The sequence below is a fragment of the Macaca fascicularis genome, chromosome 16 (assembly GCF_037993035.2).
Source record: "Macaca fascicularis isolate 582-1 chromosome 16, T2T-MFA8v1.1".
In the NCBI taxonomy this organism is placed as follows: Eukaryota; Metazoa; Chordata; class Mammalia; order Primates; family Cercopithecidae; genus Macaca; species Macaca fascicularis.
Genome location: NC_088390.1, coordinates 56,281,720 through 56,308,042, shown reverse-complemented (window position 1 = coordinate 56,308,042; position 26,323 = coordinate 56,281,720). Strand labels below are relative to the sequence as shown.

Genomic DNA, 26,323 nt, shown 5'->3' with positions numbered 1-26,323 from the left:
CAATACTGACCTCATCTGATCACCCCAATCCCCCTGATTAGGAGCAGAAGCTGGGTGTCCTCTAGAACTGCTCCCTGTCCTCTACTTAACCCCCGAATAACCATCATCGGGAAAACTCGACTTCCTGAATTTCTCCTCTCCTCCCCACTCACTGCCTCAGTGCTTGTCTCTGTCCTTCCATCCACTTTCACCCCGCTCCCCGCTGATCTTTCTAAAAATCTGACCAAGTCTCTCCCCTGCGTAAAACCCTTCAAACTTGCAGCTATCTCTAGGATACGGACCACTTTCCTTTCGAGGCTGGGTCCTGCCTGCTTCTGCACCTTCCAAACACGCTCCGGTCCCTGCCTGGCCTAGATGCTGTGTAGATTTCCGGGAGGTGGCTCCCACATCTGGCCCTCCCCTGCGATGGCCCTGCCTCCCCCCACTCACCTCTGTCTAGCTAATTCCTTAGTCTTTCAGGAAATCTCCCCTGAACACCGTGAATGCCAGACTGAGTTAGCCTCCCTCACCCACTTACGGCCCCGTGTGCTACTTTATCATCAAGAGATGGTAGAGCTTGATGGCCAAGTGGGACCTCTGGCACTAATACCCATCCACTGGGTATTCATCCTGGCTCTGCCATTTGTTACTTATAAAACCGCAGGCAATCACCAGGCTTCAGTCTTATCTATGAATCAATCTATGAGACATGTACCTAACAGAGGTTGGGGAGAACTGAAGGGGTAAAACACACCAAGAGCTTACAGCAGTCACTGGCACTTAGTAAGTACCCAGTAAATATTAGCTACAATTCATGATCCATCTTGTACTATACTTATCTTTATGTGTCTGTCCTTCATTCTGGACTGTGAGGACAGGGATTTTTGTCTTAATCATCTTCGTATGCCCAGAGTCAGCCTGTCTGATGTAGGATAGCTGCTAAATCAGATGTCTGTGGAATAAATGAATAGATAGATGAATGAACGAAGGAATGAATGAACCACTTTACCCACTCCAAACCTCAGTTTACTCATTTTGAAATGGGGATATTAAAGCTTATCTCAGAGGGGCCGAGCAGGGTAGCTCACACCTGTAATCCCAATACTTGGGAGGTCAAGGTGAGAGGATTATTTGAGGCTAGGAGTTCAAAACCAGTCTGAGCAACACAGCAAGACTCTGTCTCTACAAAAAATAAAAAAGCTTGTCTCAGAGGGGAACCAGGAAGACCAAATAAAGTAAGCACAATTGTTATGGGGAGGGTCCTTGTTCTTAGAACTCCCAAGATGGTGGCAGGCTGCTTCCAAGATGGTGGCAAGCCTCTTGTTCTCTGACCTGGGGTTCTTGGCCTCCCAGATTCCAAGGAATGGAATCTTAGGCTATGCAGTGAGTGTTATAGCTCTATTCAGCTCAATTAGGACAAACCCAGGCACTTAGCCATGCAGAAACAATGGCAAGCCTTAGCCTGATCGGGAGCAGCAATGGGTGCCTAGCTGGATCAGGAGCACAGCGGACACCCTGCCAGATCCAGAGGGGTGGAAGTCAGTGGTGGGTCTGTGACAGCAGCAAACAGCAGTGGTGGACCGTAAGCAAAAGCTCAGCTCAAGCCATAACACGGACCAGAAGAGTGTGCAGTTGCAAGATTTAATAGAGTGAAACCAGAGCTCCCATAAAATGGGAGGGGACCAAAAGGGGGTTGCCATTGCTGACTTGAATGCCTGGGGTTTATATCCCTATCATTGTCCCTCCTCCTGTGCTCTCAGGCGATAGGTGATTGACTATTTCTTTACCTCCTGTTTTTGCTTAATTAACATTTTAGTGAGCTCTCTTTACTACCTGATTGATCGGGTGTGAGCTAAATTGCAGGCCCTGTGTTTAAAGATGGATGCAGTCACCTTCCCAGCTAGGCTTAGGGATTCTTAGTTGGCTTAGGAAATCCAGCTAGTCCTGTCTCTCAGTCCCCCCTTACAACAGGAAAATCCAAGTGCTGTTGAGGAGGTTGGCTGATGACTGCTCTAACTGCTTCCTGCTGAACTGAGGTGTAGTAGGGGTCATGCAGTTGAGATTTCCTCGGGAGGGGTGCCTTCGATGTCACCAACATCAGAGCATGGATTAGCAGGCTGGTCCAGGGGTCCGCAGTAGATCTTAGTCATGGACTGCATCGGAGGCTCCATTTGAAGAACCATTTGTAGTTTTACAGCTTCGATTCTGGAAGAAACAAACTTAACAAGGAGGTTAAAGATACAGGGATTGAAATGTATGGCCTGTAGTGCAGGGGATTATTTCTTTGGCACACTTCACAGGCCCTGACAATCTGCTTGATAGTTTTGAAAAACTCTGGTCCAGTAAATAATAATTTGGCAATCTGATGGGTGCTATCAATACCTAAGTGAAAGGTTTGGTGAAGGGTTTTAAGTAATTTCCATTGGTTAGCTGCAGGCAAAAGTATTTTTCCTTCTCTGGTGGCTAGCCATTCTGAGGGGAGGAAACTATGTCCTCGTGAGGTTCCCCATTCTATTTCTCCTGCTGAGTACTGGGGCTTGTTTCCCGGAGGGGATTACCCCATACTAGGGGTTCTTCTATAAGCATTTCTAATGGAGGGTCCTGCCTTGCGGCTCTTTTGGCTTCAATATCTGATTGGCGATTCCCTTCTATTTCTTCTTTCCTTTCTTTTCTGATGACCCGGCAGTGTAAGACTGCCACCTCTTTAGGTTTCTGTATAGCCAATAATAATCTCCTGATGGCTTCCTGATGTTTGATAGGTGTTCCCTCAGAAGTTAGGAATTCCCTTTCTCTCTGTATTGTTGCATGGGCATGGAGGACTAGGTAAGCATACTTTGAGTCTGTATATACATTTATCCTTTTTCCTTCTAATTCTAGTGTATAGTGGCCCCTGCTTTTGCTAGAATGTCTCTCCCTAACAAGGGAGTGGGGCTTTCAGGCATAATTAGAAAAGCATGTGAAAAGGGTAAAGTTCCCCAGTCGCAGCTTAGTGACTGGGAGAAGTATCTAGTGACTGGCTGTCCTAGGACCCCTTGGATAGTGATACATCTGGAGGACAGTTGTCCGGGACAGAAGAGTGAGACTGAGAAGGTCGTGCCAGTGTCCAGGAGACAGTTAACCTCCTGGCCCTCAATGGTCAAGCATGGGGCTCTGTGACGGTGATGGCATGGGCTGGCACTTGCCCTGGGCACCCTCAGTCCTGCTGCTGGATCCATCTGGTTAGTGGCTTCTGACTCAGAGGACCTTCATCCCCTGGAGCAGTGGGCCTTCCAGTGATTCCCTTGACATAAGGGGCATCAACAGGAGGCAGCTTATTTCTATTCGGACGATCTTTTTAAAAATGTCCTTGGCCAGGCGTGGTGGCTCACGCCTGTAATCCCAGCACTTTGGGAGGCCGAGGCGGGTGGATCATGAGATCAGGAGATCGAGACCATCCTGGCTAACACAGTAAAACCACGTCTCTACTAAAAAACACAAAAAATTAGCCAGGCGTAGTGGTGGGTGCCTGTGGTCCCAGCTACTCAGGAGGCTGAGGCAGGAGAATGGCGTGAACCCGGGAGGCGGAGCTTGCAGTGAGCCAAGATCGTGCCACTGCACTCCAGCACTCCAGCCTGGGCGACAGAGCAAGACTCTGTCTCAAAAAAAAAAAAAAAAAAAAAAAGGTGTCCTTGTAGGCCGTACTGGAAGCAAGCCCTATTAGGCATTCGATTTGCCCAGCCTTTCCATGTTCCAGAGCCCTCAAGGTCTGCTTGCCTGAGGGCCATGACTAAAGCGGTGGCCTTTTTCTTATCTCATTTGTCCTGTTCTGCCTGTTCCTCCTGATCTCTACTATAAAAAACTGAGGTTGCCAAATTCAAGTAGGGTTTCTAAGTTTTGCTCCAGAACTAAGGCGGACTTTTGAAGTTTTTTTTTAATGTCTGCAGCTGACTGAGTGATAAACTTATCAAGATTAGTTGGCCTTCAGTAGAGTCAGGTGACAGGGAGGTATGCTTCCTCAATGCCTCCCTTAATCTCTCCAGAAAGGCAGTAGGATTTTCTTCCTTTCCCTGTGTTATAGTGGACATCACTGAATAATTTATAGGCTTCTTCCTAGTTTTCCTTAGTCCTTCTAGCACGCAAGTTAGTAAATGTCTGCGGCACCAATCTCTATGTTCTGATTCTGCATCCCAGTGAGGGTCTACACTGGGAACTGCCTGCTGGCCTGTGGGGAATTGTTCTCTTTCCTCTTGTCATCCTATCATTGACCTGACTCAGATACCAGACATCACCAAACTCTCAGGCTGCAGTTATGGCGACATTTCTCTCATTTGGGATTAGTGTCTGATCTAGCAGTAACATTATATCTCTCCATGTCAGATCAAAGGATTGTCCTAACCGTTGTAAAACATCAATATAGCCATCAGGGTTATGTGAGAGTTTACCTAGGTCTGTTTTTTGTTTTTGTTTTTGTTTTTGAGACGGACGCTCACTCTGTTGCCCAGGGTGGAGTGAAGCGGTTCGTTCTTGGCTCACTGCAAGCTCCGCCTCCAGGGTTCACGCCATTCTCCTGCCTCAGCCTCCCGAGTAGCTGGAACTACAGGTGCCCGCCACCATGCCTGGCTAATTTTTGTGTGTGCGTGTGTTTTTAGTAGAGACGGAGTTTCAACCTGTTAGCCAGGATGGTCTCGATCTCCTGACCTCGTGATCTGCCCGCCTCAGCCTCTCAAAGTTCTAGGATCACAGGAGTGAGCCACCGCCTTACCTAGGTCTATTTTAATTTGCTTCAAGTCTGACAGGGAAAAAGGTACACACACTCTGGGCCGAATTCTCCAGAATACATCTTAGGGGCATTTTTGCCTTGGGGGGAATGTTTCCTATCTGAAAAGAAAACATAGGGATGCCAGCACCCCTAGTCATTTTCTGATGAGTATTAGTCCTAGAGCGTCCTCTATGGTCCTAATGCTTATTCCTTTCCAAGGTGCGTCACCACCCATGGACCTCTGCTTATCGGATTAGTTACGATCACTGATGTAGCAGTCCTGCACCCCTTTTCTCGCCTTTCTTGACCACAAAAGGGTCTGGGCTGCTGGATTCTAGTCCTTTACCAGCGTGCCCAACATTGCCTTTGTGCTCAGAGGCAAGTTCTAGAGCTGGGCTGGGTTCCTGAGTATTTCGTAACAACCCAGCTGCCCCATCAAGATGCATTCCCATAAACAACAGTTCTTACGCAAATTCGCTTCAGAGAGGGTGTCGGTAACCTTTTGAGTCAGGATTGAGATAGAGTCTTTTCGATTCTGTAAATACTTTAAGGCTTGGCTGAGGGCAAACAGCTCCCACATTTGAGCAGACCAGTTAGGCAATTCTTCTAACTCTGCTTCCACAAGAGTCTCCTTGTCAATTACTGAATACCCATTGTGTTTTTCCTCAATCCTGGGAGGAGCCATCATCTATAGTTCTGTTCTGAAGGGAGTTCCTCCTAGGTCTGGTCAGAACTTTGTATGGTAATTAAAATTTAAATCCCCTGTTAGGAAATCTGCTGGGTTAAGGGAATTTTCAGTGGTTAATGTTAAATCACCTTTTTCTAACAGAATAGCCCCATACTTATAAGATTTTTGAGTTAGTAAGCCACCTTTTTGCTTTTTTGACTTAGAATCATTCTGAACTGGTGAGGTGTGCTCACAATGAGGTTTCCTCTAAAAGTTACTTTTCTAGGCTGGGCGCAGTGGCGCACGCCTGTAATCCCAGCACTTTGGGAGGCCAAGACGGGTGGATCATGAGGTCAGGAGATCGAGACCATCCTGCCCAACAAGGTGAAACTCGGTCTCTACTAAATATACAAAAAAAAATTAGCCGGGCCTGGTGGCAGGCGCCTGTTAGTCCCAGCTACTCAGGGGGCTGAGGCAGGAGAATGGCGTGAACCCGGGAGGCAGAGCTTGCAGTGAGCCGAGATCACGCCACTGGACTCCAGCGTGGGTGACAGAGCAAGACTCCGTCTCAAAAAAAAAAAAAAAAGTTACTTTTCACTTTCTTCTGTTAGCAAAGCAGTTGCTGCTACAGATTGAATGCATTTGGGCCATTTGTGGGTTGCTGGGTTAAGGATTTTTGATAGGAAGGCTACTGTGGTCTCAGTGTTTTCAGGCTACGCCCTTGTTTACACTGACAACAAGGCAATATTGGAGTGTTATAGGGTCATAGAGAAGACCTTCAATTATCAATTATAGGTTTTAAATTCATCCTGGCTTTTATTTATTTTTTTTTTTTTTGAGACGGAGTCTCGCTGTGTCTCCCAGGCTGGAGTGCAGTGGCCGGATCTCGGCTCACTGCAAGCTCCGCCTCCCGGGTTCATGCCATTCTCCCGCCTCAGCCTCCCGAGTAGCTGAGACTACAGGCGCCCGCCACCACGCCCGGCTAGTTTTTTGTATTTTTAGTAGAGACGGGGTTTCACCGTGTTAGCCAGGATAGTCTCGATCTCCTGACCTCGTGATCCACCCGCCTCGGCCTCCCAAAGTGCTGGGATTACAGGCTTGAGCCACCGCGCCCGGCCCATCCTGGCTTTTAAAGGAATAGGGCACACTGTTTTTTCTTTACTACATTTATCTCTCTTTTTCTCTCTCTCCCTCTCTTTTTTCTCTCTATCTCTCTCTTCTCTCCTTGACTTGCTCAATTCACTTCCATCTTGATCTATTATGTTATTGTTAGAACTGATGACCCAGTTCCAGTTGTTAAAGTACTGGGTCATCAGTTCTAAGGCCCTGGCCAATGAGCCAAGGCTTGGAGATTGTATCACAGAGGGGTAAGATGGGTAGAAATCAGGGGAGGAGAGCATCTCACACAATGGAAGAGCAATCCTCCTAGCCATTTATAAACTTGGGGCCCTGGCAAGGGTGGTGGGGAACAGGTCCCACATAACTGCCCATGTAGAAAGCTGTATGCCTCAATTGGGAGGGACACCAGGGACAAGACTCCCTGGGTTCATAGCCTAGATGCCTAAGGACACAGCATAGAGCTGCCTTAGATCCCTTTGGAGATACAACCTGCTCTAATACTTGGGAGAGGAAGTGAAAGTCTGAAGCATCAGTACCTAGGAGGCAGGGATCAGAGGAAGTAGATTCAGAGGTAAGGAGAATTTTGGGGCTACACTTTTAAGAAAGTCATGCTTGGGACCCAGGAGGTATGGGTCAGAAGGAAAGCTAGGGGTGCACGCATGGGTGACTGTTGAGTAGAGACTTCTGACTGAGCCATGATCTCAACTGGCTAACGTCGGGAGTTTGGGATGACGGCTTTCTGCCTCTAGTCAGCCCTCAGCTTCCCCAGGAAAATTGAAAGCAGAAGCTGGTTCCAGGCAGACCAACGCTCCCAACCCAGAAGGGTTGGGGGTTGTTAGAAAGCCCTTTCCCAGACAGCCTTATATCTGAGTCTTAGGTGAGGCGGCCACGCTAATCATTTTTAACTGGCCGACAGATGCCCAGTATTTTCCTCCAATTCTAAGGAAGGATAGGACAGAAGAGCAAGCAAAAGTGGTCCAATATTACTGCATTGGAGTTCCCTTCATGGTTGCCAATATCTTACTGAGGGTCCCTGTCCTTAGAGCTCCTAAGATGGTGGCAGGCCGCTTCCAAGATGGCGGCAAGCCTCTTGTTCTCTGACCTGGGGTTCTTGGCCTCACACATTCCAAGGAATGGAATCTTGGGCCATGCGGTGAGTGTTATAACTCTATTCAGCTTGATTAGGATTAACCCAGGCACTTAGCTGTGCAGGAACAATAGCAAGCCTTTAGCCCAATTGGGAGCGGCAATGGGTGCCTTGCTGGATCAGGAGCACAGCGGACACCCTGCTGGATTCGGAGGGTTGGAACAGTGGCAAACAACAGTGGTGGACGGCAAGCGAAAGCTCAGCTTAAGCCATAACAAACACGGACCAGAAGAGTGTGCAGTTGCAAGATTTAATAGAGTGAAAACAGAGCTCCCATAAAATGGGAGGGGACCCAAAGGGGGTTACCGTTGCCAGCTTGAATGCCTGGGTTTATATCCCAATCATTGTCCCTCCTCCTATGCTCTCAGGCGATAGATGATTGGCTATTTCTTTACCTCCTATTTTTGCCTACTTAGCATTTTAGTGAGCTCTCTTTACTACCTGATTGGTCAGGTGTGAGCTAAGTTGCAAGCCCCATGTTTAAAGGTGGATGCGGTCACCTCCCCAGTTAGGCTTCGGGATTCTTAGTCGGTCTAGGAAATCTAGCTAGTCCTGTCTCTCACAATGGTCTACTCCTTACTGAACAAATCCCCGCTGTGCACACCTCAACCCGTCCCCAGCAAGGCACTGTGCTGGGCTTCTGGGAAACAGACAAGGGCAATTGGATCATACATACATTAGCATTTGGCAATCTCTGAATCCTTGAGCATCCATTATCTTATTTTGATAATGTACATGAGGAGACAGTGAGGCACATTTTATTGTTCTGAAGAAACCAAAGCTCAGAGAGGAAAAGCCACTTGTTCGCAGCCACACCATTGGTTGAGGGGCAGACTTTTTTATTCCAAATCCTGTTTCTTTTCACTACACCCTATTTTTCCTACCACGAAGGCGCCTACAGTCCATGCAAATAATTATTATACAAGGTAAAAGGATAAGTGCCTGAATACATACAGATGAGATCTGTGCATGAATATGTAGGGCTGTGTGTGTGTGATAACATCAGGTCGACAGGTGCTAAAACATTCTTTGTGCCTCGGACTGTGCTTTACGTATATCAGGTCTTTTAACTTGGCCTTCACAACAGACTTATAAAGCAGATATTATAAGGCTGAGCTTTCGCTTGCCATCCACCACTGTCAGTTTTACAGGTAAAAACAGACATATGTCAGTTTTACAGGTAAAAACAGACATATGTCAGTTTTACAGGTGAAGTGATTGAGGTTCAAAAAGGTCAACTATTTAATGATAATCACAGCAGAAAAGTGAATGCATTCCAAGAAAGGTGGGTGCAAACCCAGCATGGTGGGGAGGAGGAGCCTATAGAGAAGAGAGAAATCAGAAAAGGCTCCATGGAGAAGGTGGCATTTAGGTTGGGCTTTGAAGGATGGGTCAGGTCCAGACAGGCAGCGATGCAGCCCAGGGAAGCAGAGAGGCAGAGCAAGGAACTGACGACAAGTCAGTTCACTTGGGGAAGATTTGTTTAAATCTCTTAGGCTAGAGCCCTGCAGCTTTGTGAGAAAGTGAAGCCTGTCATCTGTTGGCAGCCTTCTTCTTGGAAACAACAGGCTGGCCCTAGGCTGAACCCCCCCCCAAAACCAAATGCCACCTTGTGCTTGGATGTCTGAGGTTGTTCAGGGAGCTGCCAAATGGAACACAAGTACCAGTAGCAATTGAGAAGCCCAAGATCAAGACCAGGACAGGAGTCATCAGCTGCCTGAAAACCCTTGGGTGTCAGGCCAATGCAGCCACTGCTAACTCTGGGGCAATCTTGGCAACTTGTTACAGTACCAGCTTCTGTTCCTCCTTCCGTAAAACAGATATAATAGCCAGGAGCAGCAGCCCCTGCCTGTAATTCCAGCTACTTGGGAGGCTGAGGTAGGAGGATTGCCTGAGCCTAGGAGTTCGAGGCCAATCTAGGCAACATAGTGAGAGCCCACCCCCCCGACTCTAAATAAATAAATTTTTAAACATTGAAAAAATGAGCACAATAATATGAAGTAGTGCGTCAAGGATCCACAGAGAGACAGGTGAGAAAGAGCCAATAGCACCACACAGCAGGAATCAACTTTTCTAAGGGCAGCTGAGTCCCTTTGTGCTTTGTCATCATAGTGGGAGGTGGGTTGAAAAAAAAAAGGCAGTCCGGGCATGGTGGCTCACGTCTGTAATCCCAGCACTTTGAGAGGACAAGGCAAGCGGATCACCTGGGGCCAGGAGTCCAAGACCAGCCTGGCCAACATGGCAAAAACCCATCTCTACTTAAAAAAAATACAAAAATCAGGCTGGGCATGGTGGCTCACGCCTGTAATCCCAGCACTTTGGGAGGCCGAGGCAGGTGGATCACAAGATCAGGAGATCGAGACCATCCTGGCTAACATAGTAAAAACCCTGTCTCTACAAAAAATACAGAAAAATTAGCCAGGCGTGGCGGTGTGCGCCTGTAGTCCCAGCTGCTGGGGAGGCTGAGGCAGGAGAATGGTGTGAACCCAGGAGGCAGAGCTTGCAGTGAGCCGAGAGTGCGCCACTGCACTCCAGCCTAGGTGACAGAGCAAGACTCCATCTCAAAAAAAAAAAAAAAAAAGAAAAAGAAAAAAAATTAGCTAGGTGTGGTGGCATGCACCTGTAGTCCCAGTTACTCTACTCGGGAGGCTGAGGCAGAAGAATCGCTTGAACCCAGGAGGTGGATGCTGCAGTGAGCCAAGATCACACCACCACACTCCATCCAGCCTGAGCAACAGAGCAAGACTCCATCTCAAGAAAAAAAACAAAAAAACAACAAAAAAAAGCAGTCTCAGGCCTTGAGGACGTGACCCCCCAAAGTATATTTTAATATTGATCTCTGTTTATACAGTTTACTTACTTACATAAATTTGCTTTCTTCAAGACAGAGTTTCTGTCTCCCAGGCTAGAATACAGTGGCATGATCTCAGCTCATTGCGCCTCCACCTCCTGGGTTCCAGCAATTCTCCTGCTTCAGCCTCCCAAGTAGCTGGGATTACAGGTGTGTGCCACCACACCCAGCTAACTTTTGTATTTTTACTAGAGATGGGGTTTTGCCATGTTGACCAGGCTTGTCTTGAACTCCTGGCCTCAGGTGATTTGCCCATCTCAGCCTTCCAAGGTGCTGGGATTACAGATATAAGCCACCACGCCCGGCTATAAATTCTCCTTAAATACTTCCACATGTGGAAACATACACCATGTTCCTGTAAGTCAGCCCTTACCAAGGTAACCCTCAAATTGAAGGCAATTGCACATAGAAATCCCAAGATTTTTGTTTTGTTTTTGTTTTTAGACCTAAGTAAATATTCTCTTTGTTTGTTCGTTTGAGACAGGGTCTTGCTCTGTTGCCTAGCTGGAATGCAGTGGTGTGATCACAGCCCACTGGAGTCTCTACCTTCCAGTGCTCAAGTGATCCTCTCCACCTTAGCCTCCCTAGTAGCTGGGACCACAGGCATGGGCCACTGTACTTGGCTATTTTTTAATTTTTTGTGGACACGTGGTCTCCCTATGTTGCCCAGGCTGGTCTTGAACTCCTGGGCTCAAGAGATCCTTTCATCGCCACCTAGCAAAAGTGCTGGGATTATAGGCAGGCCACTGCGCCTGGCCTCATATTATCTTAAAATGCATATAGAGGGGCCGGGTGCGGTGGCTCATGCCTGTAATCCCAGTATTTTGGGAGGCTGAGGCGGGCAGATCACAAGGTCAAGAGATGGAGACCATCCTGGCCAACATGGTGAAACCCCGTCTCTACTAAAAATACAAAAATTAGTTGGGCATGGTGGCACGCGCCTGTAGTCCCAGCTACTCAGGAGGCTGAGGCAGGAGAATCATTTGAACCCAGGAGGCAGAGGCTGCAGTGAGCAGAGATCGCGCCACTGTACTCCAGCTTGGGCAAAAGAGCGAGACTCCGTCTCAAAAAAAAAAAAAAAAAGCATATAGAGGGGTGGCTCACGCCTGTAATCCCAGCACTTTGGGAGTCCGAGGCCGGTAGATCACGAGGTCAGGAGTCCAAGACCAGCCTGGCCAAGATGATGAAACTCCGTCTCTACTAAAAATACAAAAATTACCTGGGCTTGGTGGCAGGTACCTGTAATCCCAGCTACTCGGGAGGCTGAGGCAGAGAATTGCTTGAGCCAGGGAGGCGGAATTTGTAGTGAGCCGAGATTGTGCCGCTGCACTCCAGCATGGGCGACAGAGACTCTGTCTCAAAAAAAAAAAAAAAAAAAAAAAGCATATAGAGGGATATGACAACAATTGTACTTTTTAAATAAATATATTTCTTAAAAATGCTCATAGCGGGAAAAGTCAAGTTTACATGGCAAGAAAAATGTGCAGGAATCGCCATGAAGCTGGGCACAGTGACTCATGCCTGTAATTCCAGCACTATGGAAGGCCAAGGCTGGAGGGTTGCTTGAGCCCATGAGTTCAAGACCAGACTGGGCAACATAGGGATGGACACTCTGTCTCTACAAAAAGTACTAAAATTAGTCAGGCATAGTGGCCCACACTTATGGTCCCAGCTACTCAGGAAGCTGAGGGAGAAGGATCGCTTGAGCCCAGGAGGGTGAGGCTGCAGTGAGTCATGATTGCACCATTGCACTCCAGGGTGAGACCCTCCCACAACCAAACAAAACCAAAAAACAAACAAACAAACAAACAAAAAACGCCGGGCACAGTGGCTCATGCCTGTAATCCCAGCACTTTGGGAGGCCAAGGTGGGCGGATCACCTGAGGTCTGAGGTCAGGAGTTGGAGAATAGTCTGGCCAACATGGCAAAACCCCGTCTCTACTAAAAACAAAACAAAACGAAACAAAATTAGCCAGGTGTGGTGGCACGTACCTGTAGTCCCAGTTATTCGGGAGGCTGAGGAAGGAGAATCGCTTGAACCCAGGAGGCGGAGGTTGCAGTGAGCCAAGATCGTGTCACTGCACTCCAGCCTGGGTGACAGAGCAAGCTCTGTCTCAGGAAAAAACCAAAAAAAAAAAAAAAAAAAAGTCAACTCCATCAACAAGTGAGTTGTTGAAAACCTGAGAATGTATTTATACAATGGAACATTACTGTGGAAAATTACACAGCCATTAAAGAGAATGACTAGGAACTGTATGTATTGACCTGGAAAAAAAAGTTTATTGCATATGGTCAAGAAAAAAAATTCAAGTCATTGAGTAAAGCACATGGCCTGATCTCATTTTTTAAAAACAGAATTTCATTTTGACATTATTTCAGATTTACAGAAAAGTTGCAAGAATAGAAAGAAGAATTCCTGGAGCTGGGTGTGGTAGCTCACACCTGTAATCCCAGCACTTTGGGAAGCCAAGGCAGAAGAATCACTTGAGGCTAGGAGTTTGAGATCAACCTGGGCAACATGGCAAGACCCCATCTCTATTATAAAAATAAAATAAAAATAATTTGTGGGCCGGGTGCGGTGGCTCAAGCCTGTAATCCCAGCACTTTGGGAGGCCGAGACGGGCGGATCACAAGGTCAGAAGATCGAGACCATCCTGGCTAACATAGTGAAACCCCGTCTCTACTAAAAAAATACAAAAAACTAGCCAGGCGTGGCGGTGGGTGCCTGTAGTCCCAGCTACTCGGGAGGCTGAGGCAGGAGAATGGCGTAAACCCGGGAAGCGGAGCTTGCAGTGAGCTGAGATCCAGCCACTGCACTCCAGCCTGGGCGACAGAGTGAGACTCCGTCTCAGAAAAAATAATAATAATAATAATTTGTGTACTTTTTGTGTGTGTGTGTGACAGAGTCTTGCTCTGTCACCAAGGCTGGAGTGCAATGGTGCAATCTCAGCTCACTGTAACCTCCGCCTTCCAGGTTCAAGCAATTCTCCTGCCTCAGCCTCCCCAGCAGCTGGAATTACAGGCGCGCACCACCACACCCAGCTAATTTTGTATTTTTAGTAGAGACGGGGTTTCTCCATGTTGGTCAGGCTGGTCTCGAACTCCTGACCTCAGGTGATCCACCCACGTCGGCCTCCCAAAGTACCAGGATTACAGACATGAGCCACCGCAGCCGGCCCTTCTGTGCACTCTTTACCCAGATCTCCCATTTGCCATTTCACTACAGTTGCTTTATCCTTCTCTCTCTGTCTCCACACACACACACACAATTTCTAAACTGAATATGTTGCAGATATGATGCCCTTTTATCACTAAATGTATCAATGTGTTTTTCCTAAGTACAAGGAAAGATATAACCATAGGACAATTGTAAAAATCAACAAATTCACACTGATCAATACTACTCTCTAATCTATAGACTTTATTCTGATTCCATTAATTGTCCAGCATGGTCCTTTTTTTTTTTTTTTTTTTTTTTTGAGACGGAGTCTTGCTCTGTGCCCCAGGCTGGAGTGCAGTGGCCGGATCTCAGCTCACTGCAAGCTCCGCCTCCCCGGGTTCACGCCATTCTCCTGCCTCAGCCTCCCGAGTAGCTGGGACTACAGGCGCCCGCCACCTTGCCCGGCTAATTTTCTTGTATTTTTAGTAGAGACGGGGTTTCACCGTGTTAGCCAGGATGGTCTCGATCTCCTGACCTCGTGATCCGCCCGTCTCGGCCTCCCAAAGTGCTGGGATTACAGGCTTGAGCCACCGCGCCCGGCCAAGGTCCTTTTTTTTTCTTTTGTAAAAATAGCCAGATTTAATGGCTTATGCCTGTAGTCTCAGTTACTTGGGAGGCTGAGGCGGAGAATGGTTTGAGTCCAGGAGTTTAAGATCAGCCTGGGCAGCATAGCAACTCTTCCTCTCTTAAAAGAGAAAATAAAAAATATATATATAATATTAACAGAGATATGATATATTAATATATAATATATAATAATATATATAAAGGAGATAAACATGTTTATATGATCCTAGGAAAATGTATAGCTGAATATCCATACTTTTTAAACCTAGTTCACCTTAAAGATTTGCTAAAATCAGCCTTATTACTTTTGTAATAAATTATAATATAGAAATGTTTATTACAAATAAATAAGCAATGAATGAATGAATAAATAAAATCATCATATGTTGAGATGGAATTGAGATCAAATCTTGTTCTACCAACTTTGGACACATTATCTAATCTCTCCAAGCCTGGATTCCTCAATCATAAATCTCCACCTGCAGAATAAACTATTTTGTTTCTTTGTTTGTTTATTTTATTTACTTATTTTTTACCAGACAGAGTCTCACTGTCTGTTACCCAGGCTGGAGTGCAGTGGCGTGATCTCGGCTCACTGCAACCTCCGCCACCCAGATTCAAGCGATTCTCCTGCCTCCGCCTCCTGAGTAGCTGGGATTACAGATGTGTGCCACCATGCCTGGCTAATTTTTGTATTTTTCGTAGAGATGGGGTTTCACCATGTGGCCAGGCTGGTCTCAAACTGCTGACCTCAAGTGATCTGCTCACTCAGCCTTCCAAAGTGCTCAGATTTATAGATGTGAGCCACTGAGCCCAGCCTGTTCTTGTTTGTTTGTTTGTTTTGAGACAGGCACTTGGTCTGTTGCCCAGGCTAAAGTGCAGTAGTGGCGTGATCACGTCACTGTAACTTTTTTTTTTTTTTTTTTTTTAAATAGAGACGGAGTTTCACCGTGGTGCCCATGCCGGTTTTGAACTCTTGGGCTCAAGTGATCTGCCTGCCTCAGCCTCCCAAAGTGCTGGGATTATAGGCCTGTGCCATGGCACCCAGCCAGCTCACTGTAACTTCAAACGCCTGTGTTCAAGGATTCTCCCACTTCAGCCTCCTGAGTAGCTGGGACTACAGGTGTGCACCACCACGCCCGGCTAGAAGCTATTTTTTTCATAAGGATTAAATGAGTTCTTAGTCCATAGAAGGCACTTAAAAAATCGTTCCTGTAAAACTGTTCATCTCTTCCTTATTCCTGCCTTCTCCCCTCTGTTCATTCCATTTGGCTTGGAATGCCCTTTCCTTCCTCCCTTTCCATGGTCACCATCCTTTTCATCCTTCAAATTCCAGTCCAAATGCCACCTCCTCTAAGAAGTCTTACCTGATCACGCTGACCAAAAGTGAGCTATTCTGCTGACGCCCATAGTACTATGTCCCGCTTGGCATTAGTTGTTGGCATGCGTAGCAGTCATAGCAGAGGAGCCTGAGGGCAGTCTGCTGGGGGTTTCCAGAGAAAGGCTTTCCTTGCTCATCAAAGGCATACCAAGACCATGAGGGAAGGCACTACCTTATTCAAAAAAATAAAACAAAGAAGGCAGAGGAAGATTCGACAAAGAGGAGGAAATGTGAGCACAGAGGCAGAGATTAGAATGATGTGGCCATAAGCCAAAGAAAAACTGGAGTCACTAGCTGCTCTAAGAGACAAGGAATGGATTCTTCTCTGGTTTCCCTCAAAGGAACCAGCCCTGCCAACATCTTGATTTTGTTTATTTATTTATTTATTTATTTGAGACAGTCTCACTTCGCTGCCCGGGCTGGAGCGCAGCGGCGTGATTGGATCTCCGCTCACTGCAACCTCCGCCTCCCGGCTTCGAGCGATTCTTGTACCTGAGTAGCTGAGATTACAGGTGTGCACCACCACGCCCAGCTAATTATTATATTTTTAATAGAGATGGGACATTGCCGTGTTGACCAAGCTGGTCTTGAACTTATGACCTCAGGTGATCCACCCACCTCGGCTTCCCAAAGTGCTGGGATTACAGGCATGAGCCACTGCACCTGGCCCAACACTTTAATTTTAATCCCGTGAGACTCCCTTAAGACTTCTGGCCTCCAGAATTGTAAGACAATAAATTTCTAGGGTTTTAAGCCACTACATGTGTGCAATTTGTTCCAGCAGCAATAGGAAACTGACACACTGCTTCTTTCTCAGGACTAGATGCAAACCTCCAGGAGACCTTCTGCAACACACCTTGGGTAGATGCCTCTCCCCCAGCCTCCCTCACACAGCACTGGCTGCAGTGCAGGCCATTGTCAGTCTCAGGACTGGTGTTTTCTCCTAGACAGCGAGCTCATTGAGAGCAGACGCCATGTCTCATTCATATCATGCTTGTCAGCAAGTAGTTACTCAATGAATGAAAGTTGAACCAATGAATAAAAAAGGGAAGTTAAATTAGATTTGGTTTAACACTGGGTCTTTATCCAAGACTTCACAGTTGATTTTAGTTCTTGACTTTGACCCAAGGGAAGTAAAGTATTATGCCATCCAAATAAAGATTTTTGTCCTATCCTCTTACAAAAGCAAGGCTTTCATAGTGTTTTTGGCAGTTGCTGGGATTATGGCTTAGTTTTTCAATTTGGGGATGTAAGCAAGAAAATACAGATCATTTAAAAACACGTCTGCCTGTGCCTGCAGCAATTGTTAGTCGCAATCAAGATAATTTTACTCAGCTGGGTGTGGTGGTGCCTGCTTGTGAATCCCAGCTCTCTGAGAGGCTGAATCAGGAGGATTACTTGAGCCCAGGAGTTCAAAAGCAGTCTGGGCAACACATTGAGATCCTCATCTCTACAAAAAAAGAAAAATTAGCCCAGTGTGGTGGCATGCGCTTGTAATCCCAGCTACTCAGGAGGCTGAGGTGGGAGGATCACTTGACCCCAGGAGTTCAAGGCTGCAGTGGGCTATGACTGCCCTACTGCACCACTCCAGCTCCAGCCCAGGTGAGAGTAAGACAGTCTCAAAAAAAAAAAAAAAAAGATAACTTGATTCTACACAGTAGTTCACAGCAAGTTCCTTGTTTTCACTTTCAGTTTAAGAATGAGAAACATCCATGTTTAAAACAATTTTTATTAGGCTTTTTTAAAAATATATATTGACTACAGGATCTAATTGACTTGATTAGCAGAATATATGCATTCTGTTCCAAGTCGTTTCAACCTCTTTGAAAACTGAAACTTCCTCATCTTCCTCTCCCCTTTTCTTTCTGTGGCTGCCAGCGGTCTCTCCTTTTTCTCCACCTCTCCTTCATGATCACTGCATTTCTTATTAGACAGCTCAGTTCTCAAACACACAGTGAAGGAAATTCTTTAAAAGGACCATTTTTCACTTACTATTTGGAGACATTTACCACAGAGAGCTATGAAAAATTACACTAGAGAAAAGGGATTTGCTGAAGGTCATTGACAGAAAAAGCACTAAGGCTGGATTCTTTCCAGATCTGACGCTGAAGTTGATTGAAGTTGATTCTAAGTCTAAGTAAACTCTTTGTACTCCTTTTTTTACAGTGAAAACCTCATCAAACTCATTAGTTCCTGTAACTGATTGAAGCCTCCCTCAGGTATGTTAATAAAAAACTTTATTAAGAGAAATCATATACACCATCTTAGAAAATAAAATAAGGAAACAGTTTTGTTTGTTTGTTTGTTTGTTTCAGACTGAGTCTTGCTCTGTCACCTAGGCTGGAGTGCAGTGGTGTGATCTCGGCTCACTGCAACCTCTGCCTCCCAGGTTCACACCATTCTCCTGTCTCAGTCTCCTGAGTAGCTGGGACTACAGGTGCCCATCACTACACCGGGCTAATTTTTTATATTTTTAGTAGAGACAGCATTTCACTGTGTTAGCCAGGACAGTCTCGATCTCCTGACCTTGTGATCCGCCCACCCAGCCTCCCAAAGTGCTGGGATTACAGGCGTGAGCCACTGCAACCGACCGAAAATAGCTTTTTCAACAAAAGCCTGTTCTCTGCCCTCACTGTTCCTCCCACTGCCATGCCCCAAAGAAAAGTTTTTTTAAAAGTTGTGGAAAAATAGACATAAATAAAATATATCGTTTTAGCCATTTTTAGGGGTACAGTTCAGTGGCATTAAGTATATTCACATTGTTATACAACCATTACCACCATCCATCTCCAAAACCCTTTCATCTTCCTAAACTGAGACTCTATACCCATTAAACAAATAATAACTCCCCATTCTCCACCCCACACACCTCACCCCTGGCAACCACCATTCCACTTTGTCTCTATGAATTTGACTACTTGAAGGGTCGCATATGAATGGAATCATACAGTATTTATTCTTTTGTGTTTGGCTTATTTCACTTAGCACAATGTGTTCAAGGTTCATGTGGCTTGTAGCATGTATCGGAATGTCCTTCCTGTTTTGAAAGCTGAATAGCATTCCATTGTATGGATATACCGCATTTGTTTATCCATTCAATCACTGATGAATATTTGGGTTGTGTCTGTCTTTTGGCTATTGGGAATAATTCTGTTGTGAATGTTGGTACACAAATGTTTGTTGGAGTCCCTACTTTCAATTATTTTGGGTATATACCCAGAAGTAGAATTGCTGGATCATATAACTCATTTTTAATTTTTTGAGGAACCACGATACCATCCATTGCGGTGGCCCCATTTTACATTCCCACTACCAATGCACACGTGTTCAATCTCTCCACATCCCCATCAGTACTTGTTATTTTCTGTTTTTTTGTGTGGGTGTTCTTTTTTTTGTTGTTTTTTGAGACAGGGTCTTGCTCTGTCACCCAGGCAGGAGTGCAGTGGTGTGATCTCAGCTAACCACAGCCTCAGCCTCTCGGGGTCAAGCGATCCTTCTGCCTCAGTCACGCACCACCACACTCAGATAATTTTTGTACTTTTTGTTTAGGCAGTTTCTCACTTCGTTGCCCAGGCCTGTCTCAAATTTCTGGACTCAAGTGATCCACCCACCTTGGCCTCCAACAGTGCTGCGATTACAAGCATAAGCACCCACACCGGGCCTGTTGCTGTTTTTAAATAACAGCCATCCTAGTGAGTGCGAGGATGGTTTTGATCTGAATTTTTTGAGTACCTTCTCAAGTGCTTATTGCCCATCTGTATATCTTCTTTGGAGATATATTTCTTTTTTTTCTTTTTTTGAGACAGAGTCTTGCTCTGTCGCCCAGGCTGGAGTGCAGTGGCGGGATCTCAACTCACTGCAAGCTCCGCCCCCCGGGTTCAAGCCATTCTCCTGCCTCAGCCTCCCAAGAAGCTGGGACTACAGGCGCCTGCCACCACGCCCGGCTAATTTTTTCTTTTTCTTTTTCTTTTTTTTAGTAGAGACAGGGTTTCACCGTGTTAGCCAGGATGGTCTCAATCTCCTGACCTTGTGATCCGCCTGCCTCGGCCTCCCAAAGTGCTGGGATTACAGGCATGAGCCACCGTGCCCGGCCTGGAGATATATTTCTTTGGGGAATATATATTTCTGTTTTATCTTCTTCTGTTACTTGCCTCTAAATGACATACTTATTTTGCCATTTTTAGATTTTCTGTTTGATAAGTGGGGATTTGCACCCTATCTCTCCTCTCTTAAGTCTTGCTACTATTTTTTTTTTTTTTTTTTTTTTTTTTTTTTTTGAGATGGAGTCTCTCTGGGTCGCCCAGGCTGGAGTGCAGTGGCCGGATCTCAGCTCACTGCAAACTCCGCCTCCCGGGTTTACCCCATTCTCCTGCCTCAGCATCCCGAGTAGCTGGGACTACAGGCGCCCGCCACCTCACCCAGCTAGTTTTTTGTATTTTTTAGTAGAGACAGGGTTTCACCATGTTAGCCAGGATGGTCTCGATCTTCTGACCTCATGATCCGCCCGTCTCGGCCTCCCAAAGTGCTGGGACTACAGGCTTGAGCCACCGCGCCCGGCCGCTACTATAGTTTTATTATTATTTTTGTACATAATGACATACTCCTTTATTTTTATTTTATAGTCTGCCCCGCCCTTTCCCTCTCAACTACTGACAGATGTAACTTCCAAGGTTAGTGATACTTACATTTACATTCTGTTCTGTAACTGTGACTAGGTCTTCTGTACTTTATTCATAGGTTGATGTTACAAATGAAAAAAAATCAATAAATGGTGTTTTCATTTTGAGCCTGCTTTTGAAGCACAGAAGCAGGACATGGGCAAAGGGGCGGGAACAAGGGCTTTCTCATGGTAGCCAATGGCATGAGCCAAACTACAGGGATCATAAATCATGCAAGTCACTTGCAGCATAAAGGAGATGTGATGGCTCAGGCAGAAGGCCCCTTAGGGAGCAATGGGGAATTGAATTGGTTAAAGGGAAGGAAGGGAACTTGGAAGACCTGGATGGCCCACTGCCCTGCTTGCCACTTCCCTATACTAACCCAAGAATGCTGGGTCAACATGATTCCCCCACCATGGCTCACAGACTTCCCCACCAGCCATCCTGACTTTCTTCCAGCCTTCCTCCCCATCCACAGAACTACTGCCTACCAGGGCTTTGCAGAAATAAAACAATTCCCCCTCCTAAAAAAGGTTTGCAATTCCTAACACAGAGGAAGGTCTTAGAGTGAAGACACGAGAGGAAGGAGAGGATGGAGGAAGAAACAATCACTGAAAACTGGCCAACTACCAGTTCTGTGCCACCTACTCGATTCTTATCCAGCCCTCTGCATGAAGTTGGTATTATGATCCCCATTTGACAGATAGTTTGACAGATAGTTGAGGCTGGAGAGGCCCCGTGACTTGCCCAAAGCCACAAAGAGACTACGGGCAGAGCTTTGACCTATGTTTAAGAGGCTGAACCTCTTTAGGATTCAGTTTCTTCATCCATAAAAACAAAGACACATACCAAGGCATGCCTGTTCCTTGCAGGGTGTTTGTGAGGGTCAGAGAAAATGTCCTTGAAGAGCCTGGCATGTACAAGATACCCTGAAACTGGTGGCTATGATGCCACGGCCTGTGCACCTAGGAAGAGTCAGGAAAGCCCAGTGTCTTGAAAAGCCGAGGCTGGAGCAAAGTTCAAGGAGGAACTCACTTCTCTCCTGCTGAGGACTGACCCTCAAACTAGCCAGGAGAGTGGAAGGACCTACAAGGTCAGTACCTACCCCTCACTTCATAGGCCAAGAGAGGGACAATGGTTTACCCAGGGTCACCAAGCAAGCTAGAGGCTGAGCCTGCCAGTCTGGGCTGGGACCCCAGACTTGTGAATGCCCCAGCCCTCCACATTCCCTGGTCCACTATCAAAGAGTTAGTCTAATTAGGAAGGCACACCCTTGCAGGCCCAGCCTCCTGTGATCTCTTTGTTCCTCTGTCTCTTCCTGCCCCAACCCCACAGAAACTGAAGTGTGTGGACCCTCCCTAGGAACCGGGGTTCCAGGGAGGATTTGAGGTCACGCTCAAGATCATAAAGAGGCTCAGCGTGGACTCCTTCTCATGACCAAAATGGAGCCAGAGTTCCCAGATAAGGGCAAACGTCACCTCAGGCCAGGCTCCACTCTCAGCCACCCCTTCTGCCTGGCAGAGTTCACTTCATCTCCTCCTGTCAGGAGAGGGGAGGTCACACTGCCAGGGCCTTTGCCTCATTCTTCTCCAGCTCCTTCTCTAGAGGAAGAGTCATGGCTAGCCCGAGGCAGTGTGGACCTGGAACAGGCATAAACTGTGCTACTCTTTGGTGCCCAGTGCCACCTTTCCTAGCCAGGAGCAGAGCAGGATTATCACCTTCTGTGTCCCGCAGCTCGGCCGTGTCTTAGTACCCCACCCACCCCTGGAACTCAGGAACCCTAAGGAGGGGCATAGGGTTGCTTTCCATTCACGCCTAGGGCAGCACAGGGAACTGTGCCACAGGCCCCAAGACAGGCAGATGGAGGATGAAATACACAGGTCCCAGTCCCTGAGGCCACCTTACAGTGCCCGGCCCCCAACCCTGTGAAGAAGGTCAAGGCAGAGGCAGCAGAGGAGGGATGGGAGGATGCCTCGTGTGAGATGGGGTACAACTGGTGTCCCTTCTGAAGCTGACATCTGGCCTCAGCTACGACTCTGGCGCCAGCGGGCTCGCAGGGGGCTCACCCGTGACACCCTTTGTCCCGGCTGCCTCCCCACCCCTGCGGGCCCTCTGCTCCAGCTGGCATGCCTCAAGGGCGCTTCGCGCCTGCTCCTTTGGCCCCTGGCTTGCAAGCAGCGGGGCCAGCACGTGACCCGAGCGCTAAAGGGGGCAGGGGATGGACGGATCTTGACCTTGCCATCTGGCCCCTCTGGAAAATCAACAAACGTTTGCGCCTCTAACATCCAGGCCCCTGAGAATGGTCGCGAGGAAGATCTGTCTCGGACTGCAGCTGGGGCCTTCGGATCCAGAGGAAACCAGGGCTATTCTTCGAGGGTAGGAGGGGGAGGGTCGCGGGGTCCGCGGGGAAGGTGGCCCCGCGCGAAGTCGCCACCGCCGCGCCTCGCCCCGCCCCGCCGGCCGAGACCGAGTCCGCCGCACCCCATAGGCAGAGGCCACCCTCCCCGCCTCCCCGCCTGCTCCGCGCCCGCCCCGCCCCGGCTCACTTTAAAAGTTTACTCTGGCCGGGACGCTGGGCGATGCGAGCCACTGCAGCCTACGTCGGGATGCTGCGCCTGGGGAGAATGTGCGCCGGGAGCCCGGGGGTGCTGGGGGCCCGGGCAGCCCTCTCTCGGAGTTGGCAGGAAGCGAGGTTGCAGGCTGTCCGCTTCCTCAGGTACTGACCCCCCGCGGGAAGAGAGGGGGCGGGGCAGTTCCCTGGGAGAGGAACTTGGAGGTCCTGCCGAGCTTCGGAAGCCCCACCTCTGGACGAGTGCACCGGGGGGAAGGTACCCGCCCCTCACCCGCCCCCTACGAGCACCTAGGCAATAGGAAAAGCTGGCTTGGCCTGGTGGACTTGGCAGGGGGCTTTGGTTGGTGGCTGCAGGGACTTCGAGTTCTGGTCCAAGACTCTCGATTCTTTCTCCTTTATGGGCACAGAGGGCAAGGAGTGTGGGCTTTAAGGAGAATATTCCGATGGGGAGGGGCCAGGGCCAAGGCCTGGGCTGTACGCCCAGGCCACTGCCTCTGAGTTGGAACCCCTGCATGGGCAAACTTGGGGATCAGCCCCATTCTCCCCGACCCAGGCCACTAAACTTAGCAGTCTCCTCTCTCCTCATCAGCTGCTCACTAACATGGCTTTTATTCTTTGCTGCCTGCTCCTGGGCCTATTTTCTTCTATCCTCAGTGCAAGGGGTGGGATGGAAACTGGCAGAGGATTTCAGTTCCCAGTAGTTTCACTGCCTCTGCAGCAGCACAGTAAGTAAAGCTGCCTTCCGGCGCGACCAGTCCCTGGGAGGACCGCCTGAGATGGCAAATGTGAAAGTGCTTGAGTCATAGAGAGCAGGCTGCCACCAATGCTATCAGTGCTGTTAGCTTCAGCAGCACCACTGGGGAGCCCTGTGCACCACTGAGCCTGTCCTACCACTCAACTAGGCCAGATACTAAGTCAGTGGTCAGGACACCACTTTCAACAACATCAGATGGGGTGTGGGTCTGGACGTGGAAAAAGGAGAAGTCAGAACAAAGCTGTGTCTCAGAGAACTAGATTTGTTTTTGTTTTTAAAAAGGCTAAGCAGGAAGAGTTGGAGGGACATGCAGACTCCTTTTTTGCTGGAACTCCGAGATCACAGTTTTTGAACTTGCTGATTCCTGAATGCTAGAAAGCATGCAACGCCTTAACATCACTCTGCCTAATTTGCTGAGAAAACTAAGTGGATCAAGGCTGGTCAGTAGATGGGACTGAGATGAGGACAGTGGGGTCCTCTTCCCAGTGACCCTGGGAAGTCACTCACTACTTCCCAGGGTCTCCCTAGACAAGTTCAGCCCTCCCCTGATCCCCTAGTCTCTTAAGCCTCTCCTCTGGACTCATGGGTGCCCCCTCAGGCTGGGAGGACTCTAAGGAAAGTTACTCCCCACCGTGTGCATATTTTATCATACTAAATCAGACCAAAGGGGAGTCTCTCAGCCTACTCTGGCTCAGGAGGCTGCCTAATACAAAACAAACAAAGTAATAAATAAATAATAAATCAGGCCACATGGCAACATTCCTGACCTTTGACTTTTTTGTCTATAAACAAAATAGGTCACTTACCTGCTACAGCCCTGAGGCCTCTGAGAGCACCAAGCTTCAGAGAAATTCTTATTGCTGTGTCAGGAGGAGACTCGTTTATCCAGAGAGATGATTTTCTGAGTGTTTGGCCTACCTCCTTTCTGCCCCTTCCACTCCCTTGTGCTTGTACCCTTATTGGCTAACTGTGGTGGTTTTACCTGATTTCTCTCCTACTTTCCACTTCAGAAGCCTCAGGGCTCAGGCCGGGCATGGTGGTTTATGCCTGTAATCTCAGCACTTTGAAAAGCAGAGGTGGTAGGATCACTTGAGCCCAGGAGTTCAAGGCTGCATTGAGCCATGATCATGCCACTGTACTCTAGCCTGGGCGGCAGAGCAAAACCTAGACTCAAAAATAAAAATAAAGGCTGCGTGGGTGGCTCATGCCTGTAATCCCAGCACTTTGGGAGGCCCAGGCGGGCGGGTCACTTGAAGTCAGGAGACCGGTTTGGCCAACATGGTAAAACCCCGTTTCTACTAAAAATACAAAAATCAGCCAGGTGTGGCCTGTAATACCAGCTACTAGGGTGTCTGAGGCAAGAGAATTGCTCCAACCTGGGAGGCGGCGATTGCAGTGAGCCAAGACTGCACCACTGCACTCCAGCCTGGGTGACAGAGCGAGACTCCATGTCAAAAAAATAAAAAATAAATAAAATAAAGGCCAATCATGGTGGCTTAGTCCTGTAATCTCAGCACTTTGGGAGGCTAAGGTGGGTGGATCACTTGAGGTCAGGAGTTAGACCAGCCTGGCCAACATGGAGAAACCCCATCTCTACTAAAAATACAAAATTGGCTGGGCACGGTGGCACATGCCTGTAATCCCAGCTATTAGGGAGGCTGAGGCAGGAGAATCGCTTGAACTTGGGAGGCGGAGGTTGCAGTGGGCTGAGATCATGCCATTGCACTCCAGCCTGGGCAACAAGAGCGAAACTCCGTCTCAAAAAAAAAAAAAAAAAAAGCCAGACGTGGTGGTGCATGCCTGTAATCCCAGCTACTTGGGAGGCTGAGGCAAGAGAATTGCTTGAACCTGGTAAGTGGAGGTTGCACCACTGCACTCCAATCTGGGTGACAGAGAAAGACTTCGTCTCAAAAAAATAAAAATAAAATAAAAATAAAAAAAGAAGCCTCAGGGCTGAAACCATCAGCAAACATTCCTGAGAACAGATTCTGTGTCAAGTGCCTAGCACGTGCAATGGATATAGAGGCCACAAAACTCAGTCCTCACCCTGCCAGGAACTTGCAGCCTCGTGGGAGGAGAAATAAATCAAGTTGAGCACAATTTAGTGTTGCAAGTGCCATGGTGAGGAATGCACTTGGACTTTTGTCCTCTGTTTTCTCCAATCTGCTCACACACAGCCTGCTTTCCTGATGCCCAACACCCAGCCTACTACTTATCAGATCCTCGTTTTGCCTGATAGAAAAGAGCAAGGACTTTGAAGTTATACTGTCCTGGATGACAGCCCTGGCTCCTCTCCCTGTTGGTTGTATGACCTCGGGCATGTTACCTACCCTCTGAGCTGGTTAGCTCATCACTCTTACTACCTACTTGATGTGTTGTTGGGCCAATGAACAGAAAAAGCTTGCTCTTCTTCTCAGCCTTTCCTTTGAGGCAGGGCTGATCCCTGGAAACCCTTGCTGGTGCCTGGGTGGGAATTCTGACTGATTTGAAAGTAGGAGAGGATCCCCTCCTTGGTGGCCTCTTTCTGGAACCCAATTATTTCTCCTTTCTGGAACCCAATTATTTCAATTATTTCATCTGATTACCAAGATGGTGACTTCCGCCCAGCTACATGTCTAGTCCTTGGGTCTGCTGGACGTCCTCCTCTCCATTTGAGGCAGAGCTGTTCAG

The 26,323-nt window shown here is 47.8% G+C and overlaps 1 protein-coding gene and 1 long non-coding RNA gene across 2 annotated transcripts in view; one reads left to right on the top strand and one right to left on the bottom strand.

The window, feature by feature from the left end:
• Positions 1 to 988: 988 nt before the first annotated feature.
• On the bottom strand, positions 989 to 23,048 carry LOC123569488 (uncharacterized). Its single transcript, XR_006693257.3, has 2 exons — positions 22,874 to 23,048; positions 989 to 2,198 (listed from the first exon to the last, which is right to left on the bottom strand). It is a non-coding gene; the product is annotated as an uncharacterized lncRNA (long non-coding RNA).
• ACSF2 (acyl-CoA synthetase family member 2) overlaps positions 22,904 to 26,323 on the top strand; it is a 47,983-nt gene continuing 44,563 nt past the window's right edge. Inside the window, exon 1 of the mRNA XM_045376026.3 lies at positions 22,904 to 23,043. Within this exon, the coding sequence (XP_045231961.2) occupies positions 22,907 to 23,043 (137 nt within the window). The 5' untranslated portion in view covers positions 22,904 to 22,906. The remainder of the gene's footprint in view (positions 23,044 to 26,323) is intronic.